This window comes from Nicotiana tomentosiformis, chromosome 4, assembly GCF_000390325.3.
Source record: "Nicotiana tomentosiformis chromosome 4, ASM39032v3, whole genome shotgun sequence".
Taxonomy (NCBI): Eukaryota; Viridiplantae; Streptophyta; class Magnoliopsida; order Solanales; family Solanaceae; genus Nicotiana; species Nicotiana tomentosiformis.
Window position 1 is genome coordinate 47,967,532 of NC_090815.1, and position 12,788 is coordinate 47,980,319.

At 34.6% G+C, this 12,788-nt stretch overlaps 1 protein-coding gene across 1 annotated transcript; it reads right to left on the reverse strand.

The window, feature by feature from the left end:
- Positions 1-1,785: 1,785 nt before the first annotated feature.
- LOC104106010 (pyruvate dehydrogenase E1 component subunit alpha, mitochondrial) lies at positions 1,786-10,200 on the reverse strand. The gene is made up of 8 exons (XM_009614466.4): positions 9,299-10,200; positions 8,779-8,858; positions 7,050-7,127; positions 4,905-5,000; positions 4,747-4,818; positions 4,570-4,623; positions 4,401-4,466; positions 1,786-2,151 (listed from the first exon to the last, which is right to left on the reverse strand). Exons 1-8 carry the CDS (start codon positions 9,972-9,974, stop codon positions 2,107-2,109), a joined length of 1,167 nt encoding a protein of 388 aa, XP_009612761.1. The 5' UTR covers positions 9,975-10,200; the 3' UTR covers positions 1,786-2,106.
- Between the last annotated feature and the right edge of the window lie 2,588 nt (positions 10,201-12,788).

A 12,788-nucleotide genomic window follows, 5' to 3' on the forward strand; every position in this document is an offset into this window, starting at 1 on the left:
AAATGACACATCAGATTAATACAACAACAACAATATTAACAGATGAAGCTTTAAAAAACTTAATATTAAAGACAAATATCTTTGAAACTTCTTTAAAAAATTTTATTGACTATAAAAGAACTATGATTTGTTAAACAAATCTGTTTCTATTATTTTAAATAAATATTTTTTTTATCATTTTTATATTTAAATATATGTTCATGTTTGAATATGATTAAACAAATTGAGTGCCATGAAAAAAATTAGATGTATGGATATATTATAAAAATAATAAATAAAATAATTTAAAGTATTTTTAATTATAAGTAAAATACCCAGGTAAAAATATATTATATAGTATATAATATAGAAGGTATTACATAAATGAGAGGATTTATAATGTCAAGGACATAATAGACTTTTCAATTAAAAGTATTATAAAGTCTGGCCAAGGTGACTTTTGTGATAAATAGAGCAAAGTAAAATAATTTTTATGTAACAAAAGAAAGAAAAGTGACTTTTGAGTAATGAACACAAAGTTGAATGATTTTTACGTAACAAAAAGAAGAAAAATGATTTTTGCGTAATGAACACAAAGTTGAAAGACCACCCATGAAATTTACTTCTTAAAAATATAATTGAAATATTAAATATTAGTTTGAGTAGTATTTCAAGTTAAATAAGTACTATTTTCACTCACAAAAATTTTACCTTCACAATTTTATTTAAAAAAATCCATGTTCAAGCACAATTTACAACTTCCAAATGTTCTTTCAGTTTATAACGTTTTTTCTCAAATTTAACCTAATATTATCCAAACGCCTAATGATAAGAATTTTTCAATATAACTCATTATACTAGTAAGAATTTTTTATAACATTGAGTGGTGCTTTTGAAGAAGTAGAAAACTATCTTTCTTGGTTGAAAGATAAATTCAGGAAAAAAAAAAAAAAACAAATTAAGAGGGTAGAGATATCCTCATTTCCCTTCAACTTGCATAGAGGGAAAAGTCAACAATTCTGAAGCTAATCCCCTCGTCCTCAATTCTTTCCCCTTGCAAGACATGAAAGTTTAAGTTTGACCTCTCCCTTAACTCTGTCCTCTTTAACCACCTAGGAGCTGAGTAAACAAATTTAGTTTTCGTCAGATTATAGAGCGTAATTAGCATAGGATCAAATCAATAGGACCTCTAACCTACGACGAAGTGATAAGGTTCTATTACAATCTGAAGCTAACTGGTTCATCAGAATAACATAGGGGCAGATTTCTCCAAACAATAACCACTTATGCTAATTCATTCTTGTAGGTTAGGTAATATATAAAAAAGAAAAGCATAAGAGAAGAAGAGGGCTGGAAGGAGCAAGTTAAGGGTTTTAGGACTCAAAAGAGGGGGAACATAGGAGTTGAGAGATCTAGACATTGATAGGCAGAATCGAGATGCAAGCAGAATTACCCAAACACCGCAGTTATTCAAAAGAAAAAAGGTTATAATAGAGACAAGAATAACAAATGGAAAAATATGCTCAACAATGGACACAAAAATAATTAGTAATCCTTGGCTTAAAATGCAATTCTGCAGGAGATATTCCATTCAAAAAAAACTTCGCCTTCGTCCACCCCAAACAAGACCGAAAGCATTTAGCAGAAATTTAACATTTCAAGGAATTCAGGTCCAATCATAAAACCACTTCCTTCTCCCTAATATGCCAAATCTGCACTTTGCCTTTGTATTGAGGGCACGATTAACAGTGTGGCTAACATTGCTTCCCTCAAATAAACAAGTAACAATTTAGTTATGGACACAAGTCGACACAAAAATTGAGGTAATAATGTTAAGAGTACAAAGCAACTCAAGCTACAAAAGTAAGTGCTTGCATGCTCAAATTTATTACTATATGAAATTGCAAATTTGTAAGAAATTTCATAAGCCAACTGTCTGCAGCAAGAGCAAAAAATCATAAACAAAGAACCTTTTCCTACAATAAAGATTAACAATTCCAATATATATGCAATCAGAAGAAACTCGAGCTTTTTTCATCAGAATTATTGTTGTCTGCAGTTATCTCCCCCTCTTCAGGGTCCAACTTCCAAGCAAGGCAATCAGAAAATGCAACCATATCCTTTGCCTTATGGAAGTGTAGTTCTGACTTCTTTCCTATCTGCTCCAAAGGCCTGAAAAGCACACACGCCAGTCAGTCATGCCATCTAAACATGAGAAACTAGTGGTTCACTCAAAAACAGACCTTTCCTTCAAGAAACCCATCATTTATGAAACATTCTTTTATTTGCTATATAGCCATATTATTCTTCTAATTACTCAGTGTAATAACAATCTACCATTCCCTGTAACAAATCAAATCACTTTTTCTGCTGCCCAAGAACTAGGTCACCTCTCTACATCCATACTAAAATAAACAGGTTAAAGTCATCATATAAATACTTCCGGGAACAGAAAAATCATCTGGTGGCTTCTGCAATACCACAAGCCACAGTAATATTTATAAGGAACTAACACAATGAGTCAATCATATAGAAGAACTGTGAAACATTTTGAACATCCAACCCCAAACAAAACCTTAAGACAGGGTGGACTTGTCCAAAAACTTTATGCACCTGTGGATATTTTATGTCGAATGTGGGATATAGCTCAACACCCTATTGTATGTCTAATTCAATTGTTAAAATTTACACGTGAACTTTAATGTGGACTTACCAAAGGTTGTCTCTAATACCAGATTACACGTGAATTGAAGAGTACTTTTGCTTTTGGTTTGTTTTTCTTTGACAGGCCTTTTTTTCATTTTTCTTTGACAACCAAAGTGGCAAAAAAGCTGGAGAGTAAGCCTTGCTTCTGGAGCAAAAACGGTAGGTTTAACAGGCTAAACTTAGAGTAGACAAAGGTTAATAGACTAAGAAGTGTGTTTTGAGCAGAGTAAGTGCCTTGATGGGCTAAACTGAGAGAGAGAGAGAGAGAGAGAGAGAGAGAAGCCTCGACTGGCTCAATGGACTGAGTTGAGAGAAAGAAAAAGAATAACGGGCATACCACAGTAACTGAAAAGACTAGCTTATAAAAAGGGAACACATCTATTTGCATACCTCTCGCAAACCCCCTTTCGAATCGATATGGGAGAGTTCTCTTTCAATTTTTTTTTTAATCAGTAAGTTTAATACTTTAATTCTCTTTCAATTTGTTCATTACGATCTCCCCCGCTTGAGGACCAATAATTGCGTTCAAACCCAATCCAGCACTCCTATATACAATACAACAACAACAACCACACGTGGAATCCCATAAGTGGAGTTTGGGGAGGGGAATGTGTACGCAGACTTTACCTCTACCTTATGAAGGCGAAGAGGCTGTTTCCGAAAGGTCACTCCTATATACAATAAACAATATTATTCCCACACAATCTGAATTAAACATCGAGGATCACATTGAGATTGTTGGTTCCTTCGAACTCGTTGCACAATTCTAGTAAGTTGCTCATTTCATCCATGAGAAGGTACAAACCTGGCTCCGGATCCTCCATAGCTTTTGACACAGAGTAATTGCTTAATAATGCTACTCCATCCCTTTAATTACATAAGCTCTGTTTAATACTAAGAGACCAGTCTCCCAACTTTTCCTAATGCTTCTTCCAATCACTACATACTCCACATGACATGAACAAGCTCCAAAGAGGTTCAATTATAACCGGTGTAATCAAACTGAAGAAAGAATAACCACATCCTAGTGACTATACTATATCACAATATGGAACTAGTGATCAAGAGATAATCAAATCAAGCCACTAACATGCTACTGCAGTTAACAAGAACGACTACCCTTCGCAATTGATGGTCAACAGGAAGGTAAATCTAACAGCAATATCTAATCTACTTGGTCCAATTAGGCATTCTAGTGCCAACTACAGCTTAGGAACCTTTTCTTGCTTCAGTCAAAAAGTGACCATAATATTGAATAGACAAAGATCCCCGATCCATATCAATTGCAAGGTAACATCGTCAAGCGTAGTCTATTAACTTAAACGTTATAGGCCACTTTTAGAAAGGAGTTGCTGTCACTAACACTACTTCTGAAATTTAATAGGCAGTCCACCATATAGCATCTAAGCATTATGTAAAGTATTTTTCACTTGTCAAACATGTGTCCTAACAAATATAATGGGCACACATAACCAATCTACTGGACATTTCGGCACTTCTGTATCATAAAAACTCCACAGAATCATAGTATCCAACTTCAATACCTCTTTTTTTTTCCCGGGGGAGGGGTGGAATGAGATGCGGGCTTTCTTACATACCTAAGATAATTTTATATTACCATTATGATAATTAAATGGTTATAACTAGACTTATGAACATAGGTATCTTCTTAGTATAACAAAGAGCTAAAAAGCTGGATCGAAACAACTGCGCACCTCAACTCCAAATCCTTTCACATATACATTGGTAAACAGTTCTGAAGGATCAGGCATGGGACTCTCCTGAAAATAAATGAGCAATCAGTAATCAGCTATTATGCCCTAAAGAAATTCCTATAATTCTAGGATCATGAAGAGATAGAACAAAGTCACGTCATCTTCTCACCTTTGCTTTAGCAATGGCTTCATCCACCACTTTCCTCTTTTCTTTCTCGATATCCTACACAGAACAAAAAGAGAAAAAATAGTTTAACAGCATTTTACAGGTCAAGAGTCACATACCCAATCTATTATCGGATATATGGTACCAGGTTCCGAACTTTGACATGATATCAAAACTTACCTTCAGCTCCTTCTCAGTGGCTATATCGTGGGCTAATATGAGTTTCCTAATTCTTTCAATAGGATCACGTTCCTGTAATGACAAAGATAACCTTATCAAGATACGTCATGACTCATCAGCACATTCAGATTGTTAAAAAGTCTAAATAAACTATTTACCTGTCGAACACCACTAATCTCATCACGTGTACGGTAGGTGCTTCCAGGATCAGACATGGAGTGACCATGGTACCTGTAGGTGTCCATTTCAAGAATCTGAACAAAATAGAGAGAGGATTAAAGTTAAACTGCCATGATATGGAAAGAATGAAATTAAAACATTGGAAGAACAAACGGAATTTGCAACAACTTCAACAAGCAATGACATGACAGAGTAATAAATGAAATGAAATAAAAGTTCAAAGTAATGGAACCCATTAAGCGTTCAGCAAACATTGACATGATTCAACCACACTATTCCAAAGGATCAATATGCATCATAAATCTACAAACTGGCAATGGAAGGATCAGTTACCAGAAGTAATAGAATAACTACTGTGAATCACAAATTCTCTTAAAGAAGAAAGGAGAGCAAAGAAAACAAAAAATTATCTCTAGCAAGCTGATGAACTTTTTTTCTGCTCCTAAAAAGGGGGCTATGAGCATGAAACACATTAGTTAAACAGAGAACACAGAATAGTGCCATGTCACTCAAGACACCAGAAAGTTTAATGGGAAAGAAGAAAATACGGCAAAGGGCCAAATATACCCATGTACTTTTGAAAATGGTTTAAGAATACCCCTCGTTATACTATTGGGCTATCTATGCCTCTGCCGTCATACTTTGGAACAAAAATACCCTTATTTTGGATGGAGTGCCACGTGGCAGCACCAGATTAAAATGATCCATTTCTTTTTTTACCCGATCCATTTAAAAGAAACCCATCACCCGACCCAAATTTCAAGAGTTGTGGACTGTTTTCAAGAGTTGTGGACTGTTTGCTGCAGTTTTTTCTTAGTTTTGGACTTGTTTTCTGCTGGTTTTAGTGTACCTTTATGGGGTTCAATGCGCTGAAATATGCAGCCTTGTTTGAATTGTGTTCTACAGTATTTTAATTATAGTTCTCAACTATTTTGTGTTGGCTTTAGTGAGATGAAAAAAGAGTTAACAGGTATTACAAAGTAGATACAAAATTATGTCCTGTGTGATGTAGTTTTGGTAAATTATGTAAGTGCTTTAGTCTTTGATTTCCAGTTTTACTTTTGGCTAATTATCCAGATTTGCATATATATGTTAGTTGCAGTTTTCCAATTTTATTTTTCTCGTACCTAGTTATTGCTATTCAGAAAGCATGTCAGAGAAATTGACGTGCAAATTATCAGTTGTCCAATATTTATTTCCTTAGCATGGATTTGTTTTTGGCTTCTTTTTTGGTTTTATTCTGTTAATACGTATCAGTTGAAATGGTTGTGAAATGCTAGAATAGAGATATGGAAACGTACGCAACAAACAGTCCACAACTCTTGAAACTTGGGTCGGGTGGTGGGTTTCTTTTAAATGGATTGGGTAAAAAAAGAAATGGGTCATTTTAATATGGTGCTGCCACGTGGCATTCCATCCAAAATAAGGGTATTTTTGTTCCAAAGTATGACGGCGCAGGGGCATAGATAGCCCAATAGTATAACGAGGGGTATTCTTAAACCATTTTCGAAAGTAAAGGGGTATATTTGACCCTTTGCCGAAGAAAATATAATGACTGCTAATTCATGTAATCTGAAAGGTCTAGCATCTCATATTCATCTCTTCCCCGTGCCACTTTTCTCCTTTTAATATTAGAGGTAACAGCATAATTATAGTGAATCAAAAATTTCAAAATATCCCTTCAAGAAGAAAGGAGAGCAAAGAAGAACAGAATTATCTCTAGCAAGCCGATGAACTTTCTTATGCTCCTAGAAAAGTGCTCTATGAACTTGAAACACATTGGTCAAACTAAGAACCATAAAACATGGAATATACATGTCAAGAAACTAGAATGTTTTATGGAAAAGAAGAAAATATGACGACTATTAAGCCATGTGATTTGAAAGGTCATCTCATATTCATTTCTTCTCATGCAACCTTCCTCCTTCCAATATTACTTGTTTCCAACCTTAGCTAATACATGCAACTTTATGGCACTACCTATGAAGAGTCCTACGAATATCTAATATCCGGTATTGGAAACATCTCTCCACACCACATACACAAGATATTCGATCACCAAAAATCTCGTGAGGAATGAAACTACATATCAATCCTGGAATTTAGGCATGCTATGTACTTACAATTGGTCCATTCTTGAGGGCATGCTCCTTGGCAAATTTGCATGCTTGTTTCACAGCAAGTGCATCCATGCCATCCACCTGTTTTGAAACATAAAACAAAGAACATCAATAGCACATTTTTACAACCTTTTCAGATTCTTTATTTTGATTTTCACTTAGAATGATCATTGGGTCTTTATCTTGGCAGTAGGAGAAAGCTTTCTCATTTTTCTTTTTTCCTACTACGTTGGAGATGTCGGTAGTAAGGATACAACCGTTTATTCTATAAACAAGCAATTAGAAATATTGTCTCTTGCTCAATGCTTTTATTAACAAAAAGCAGAAAAGAGCGACAAGGTCCATGAGACTTTAAGCAAAATCGAGAAGTGAAGCACACAAATTTGTTAAGTGAAGCACACAATTCATGACATTAAAAAGTATACTCAACATAAATGAATTTAGTACTATAATGATCAGATTGCAATTGATATAACTAATTTATCCAATATACAATAATATCGATATAAATCCAACTCCTCAAACTTGAGATTCAAAACTAGTTGAGATCACTCCGCGAGTCCTTGCTTTGAAGCACACACTTTCATAAATGGCATAGCTTCACCTGTGGAGCAATAACCCCTCACTTAGAATTGCTTCACTTTAAGAACAAAAGCGATGACTTTTAATAACACCACCCTGCTTGTCCACCTAATAGTTCAAAAATACAACCACCCCTTGACCCTTGAGGGATGTGAGCCTTGAGGGCCATCCTCAACCGAATAAATGCATGAGAGAAACAGTTTTTGTCATCGCAGGTTTCTTAAAACAGTTTTCTCACATAAATTCTTCATCAATTTTACATTCATTTAGCTTTTGGACCTTAACTTTCCCAGTTGTTAGCTATTTAAAAAGACTTCCCAATTTTATCTCCAGAGTCTAGAGCATAATGCATACATATAATCATAGAGCATCATGCATACATAAAATCATACTTATCCATGAAGATGTAACAGCTGCAAACTTTCATAAGAATTATAGTTCTGCAGCTGTCATTCATGGGTTCTGAAATAGCTGTTATATATCTCTCTCAATTTTTCCACACCCAAGGTTATCACCTAATGGTCAATGAACTTGAAATGGACCATGAAAGACCAAGGTTCAAATCTCAACTGAGGCAAAAAAGGTTAGGTAGTTTTTTTTTGTCTATCTTAGCCTTGGGGGCAAAGTTACTTGGTACCTATATTAGCAGGAGGTAGCAAGTATGGTGTGTACTAGTCAAGGTGCAAGAAAGCTGCCGGCACCACCGTTGTCGGAAAAAGGAGAAAAAAAAAGACTTTCACAATTTTTTTCTGGAGTTCTAAAGCATCTTGCTGCAAGCAATAACCTAATAAAGCTACATACATGTACTATGACTATATTCACAAAGAATTAACAACTGCAGAGTTAAAGAACTTCTATGCTCACATTAAAATTAATGGTAAAAAATGAGGATAGCACTAACAATCTTTATATGCTATTTCATTCTTTTTAGTTAAGACGACAAATTTCAAAATATATAGTCGCAGACAAACTTTTTAAAAGCTAATCTAGCAGCATATTCCAGGCTTCAAATTGGAGAGAAGCTGGCCATTCTACATATCTGATGCCAAATATTGTCTTCAGTACCTACTAAACACATAAAGTAAAGATGAAAGCATCCAAATTCCATCTACAAATCATAACAATGGATTTGCAAGTGACAGAGTGTCACCTTCAAACCAGGAACATAATCCCCTCTTTTGTAATAGGCTGGACTTTTTGCAGCTCTCCATTCTGCTGTCCCCATTCCATCTGCATCAACAAAATCAATCACGCAAATCCTATGCATTTAGTCCAAATTCTTTGCTTCCAACTCATATAAGGCCCAAATAAATTGTTCTCTTTTTTCATGCACATCAAATGCTATTCATAGTACTAAATCTGCACCACATAATATTAACAAACCCACTACTCCATTAGAGTATAAAGCACATACATTCTTATAGTATGAGTTCAAGTAATATACAGTGTAAGTGTAAGAATTTACACTATCAATCATATTTACCTATTGTAGCACATAACCTGCTTTATTTTCAACATTACAAATCCCACATTTTTACCAAGCTTTACCAGTAGATATCTTTTAGATGATCTGACAGTGTAGATCTTTTTTTTAACCAGTAATAGTGTATATAACATAAACTTTTATATTATACCTACAGAAAAAACAAGGAAAAAAGTATAAAACTTACAATGATTATTCTCGCAGACAAGAATAGCAGGAAGATCCCACAAAGCAGCCATATTCAAAGCCTCAAACAACTGTCCTTGATTAGCAGCACCATCACCATACATCGCGAAAGTTACATGCTCCTCTTTCGAATACTTTTGCGCGAAAGCAAGTCCAATACCTAAAGGAACTTGAGCACCTACAATCCCATGACCTCCATAAAATCCACTCTCCTTCTTATAAAAATGCATTGATCCTCCTTTTCCTTTCGAACACCCATCTTTTCTCCCCATTAGCTCCGTAAATGACTCGTATAACCCTCCGCCACGCCCTAGGAATAAACAGTGATCCCTATAAGCCGTAATGATACAGTCCTTTTTGGTAATTGCAGCTTCCATGCCTATGGCGACGGCCTCTTGGCCGTCGTAGAGGTGGCAGAATCCGCGGATGAGTTTCGCCTTGTAGAGCGAATCTGCGGCGATCTCCATCCGCCGCATCCCCGCCATGTCTTTGAAGAAAGTCATGAGTTCGTTGGCGCTTGTCTCGACGGCGCGTGAAGGAGGATCGATGTTGTGGCCGGTGAACGGGAGGCTAGTCTCGACGGTGATGGTGTCGGACGATAGGCGGCGCGTGGCGCAGATGGCGGCGGATAATGGCTTTAGAAGGTGGTTAACCGTCCGATTTGTGGATAAAGCCATTTTGATGGTTGAATTGTTATGTAAGTTGTGTGATGGGAATGGTTGAGTTTGTAGATGGAGAAGAAGGGGTTTGGTGAGGGGAGAGGAAAAAGGAGAATGTAAAGTAGAGAAATCTCAGCAGCCTACTGAACCGGGAAAGAATTGAAGCTTTTCCCTTAACAATTTTTTTTTTTTTTGTAATAAATCAACCAAAACATAAAGACAGCATTACATATGACTATTAAGTTGTCCCAAAAGTTCTTCAGCGTAAACTTCCCTCTTTTTAAACTCAATTCGTCCCTTGAGTTAGAAGGTATGCTTATTTTAATCCTTATTCCACGAGCACATAAGTTTTATTAGTTTGCAAAAGCTAAGCAATTCTAGTCCAATTGACGGAACAAAATTGTCAGTTGTTTTCATGTCGCTACTGTAAAAACGATTCTGATACAGATTGACTTTTCCAGATTTCATTTTTTCCTCTTATTTCTGCACTAATAAAGAAAAAATGAAGATAATAGAATCACTCTAAAAATCAGAAAAAAAATATTGATAATGAAAATAAATCACGATAGGGACAAAAATATGAAATTGGGAAAGAAGGTCATTGTTAATTAGCTTGTCCATATAAAATACATACTATGTTACTTCAGTTAGTTCTAAACGATCATCACTTGGAAGTTTCGTCAGTTGGACCAAAAATGCTAGAAGCTGTAAGCTTAAAGGATCATTCAAGCTTAACGTAATATAATAGTGAAAACAATAACCTTACTCCCAAACTCAGTGGATCATTTGGGTAAAAACTCGAAAAATTCCTATGGGGTCAGCTACTTAGTGCTGCCAAAGTCAACGTGGAAATACATTTTCTTACTTTTCAAGTGTTAAATTAATCAAATTACAATACCTTAATGAGAAAATATATAAATTACTTCCTGCATTTCATTTTATGTGAATATTTTTCATAGTACAAGGGTCAAATCGACTAAGTTTTATATAAATTCAAACATAAATTTTTCAAAATTTTAACCTTTTTTTTTACATATTTAGAAACTAGAAAGTAATATCATAGGCGGATCCATAATTTAAATCCTATGAGTTCAATTTTTAAAGTTTTTAGCATTAAATTCATTATATTTTTAAAATTTATGGGTACATATATACTATTTTTGTAATTTTAATAAATTATTATATATAAATTTACCTTGCGTCGAAAGTTATAGGTTAATTGAACTCGTTGGTTGAACACTACATTTGCCCCTGAGTAATATAATTACAATAGTTAACAATTCAAATATTTAAAAAGTATTTTCCAAAAACATGATTAAAGAAAATCTTATTTGACTCCCCAAATAATAATTATGTCACATAAAGTGTAACCTAAGGAGTATTACGTATTAAAATTTAGAAATTCCTTATAAATGTTGCACGTGGAATGAGAAGACATTTTTCTCTTACAATCCATGTTTTTATTTTTTATGGTGATATTTGATTCGATACAAAAAAGAAAGACTTTTGAGACATAAATTAAATATAATAATATTTAAAATAAATACACTTAAATCTTGTAATTATTAATAAGGAAAAGGGCCAAATATACCCATCTACTTTAGTATATTGTTCATATCTACCATCTGTTATACTATTGAGTCACATCTACCTTTACCGTTAGCCTACTTTTTAAAAATACCCTCCACCTAACGGAAAGCCACCAAATTAAAAAAAAATACCTATTTTTTTAAAACTCATTAATAACTCGTTAAATCTTTTTTATTTGCTGCACTTCTTCCTTACAGATTAGTCATCTCCTTCATAGTCATTTGTTGAACTTAAGATGTGAAAGACATAAAAATACTGACAATCATATATTCATTTATATATTGAGTCATGATTCTTTTAATATCCTTATTGTATGTTTATTATATTCTACCTTTTAAATTTTTTTTCTTCTAGCTTTTCTCTTTGTTTTTTCCCACCATACAGAATTGTGCCGAGTATTCACCATGATTTTTTTCACCATGATATGAATGTTTATAGTATCTTATTAGGTTGATAATTATGAAGTCTTAAGGCAGCTATCGAGGTATTTCTTCCTCCAACAATGAGCCTTTGTTGTGTCGATATCAATGGTGACTCATTATTTCGATGAATCATTTCCTTCAGCAAGCAATAAAGACATATGAACTATTTAGGAATAGAAAGAGCCCGCTCTAACTTGGGCCTTGTTATATAATAGAAAAAAGGTTTCAATTTTAAATCCAAAGGGAGATAGAACCTAATAAGAATGAGAAAAAGGCATAACCAGAAGAAATAAGTGAATTTATCCAGTTGAGGCATTCTTGATTGATTGAGACAAAACGATTCCCTCAATACAACTTAACTTCGTCAAGCATGTACGAGTAGTGAAGAAGTATTCTAGATGTACAATGCAATTTCGGTATTAATATTCCATTTCAGTTGGAAAATGCAGTCAGATGTTTGGGGCAGTGTAAGTGATCAAGGGGTCCCCGACCTACACAAGTAGCTTTTTAACCCACATTTTGAAAAGTTCTGTATGGGGTCGCTTCTGTAACTGGATAACTAGCACTGAAAACCGTCTTTACATTGGATGGTTTGGTGTTTCCTTACGAGCAGGAAGCACACCAGCAGCGTGTGTTGCGATTCGATTCATTTTAGTAATGAACAAAACAAATAGGATTAATTATGTATCACAATTTCGGTCGGTCGGTTGGCCTACCTAACAGATGATGAGATTCTTGATCGATTTGATCGAATTTCAAAAAGTCTTTCTCACTATTCAGAACAATGGAGCTTTCGATCAAGATCTTCTCGCCTCACCCG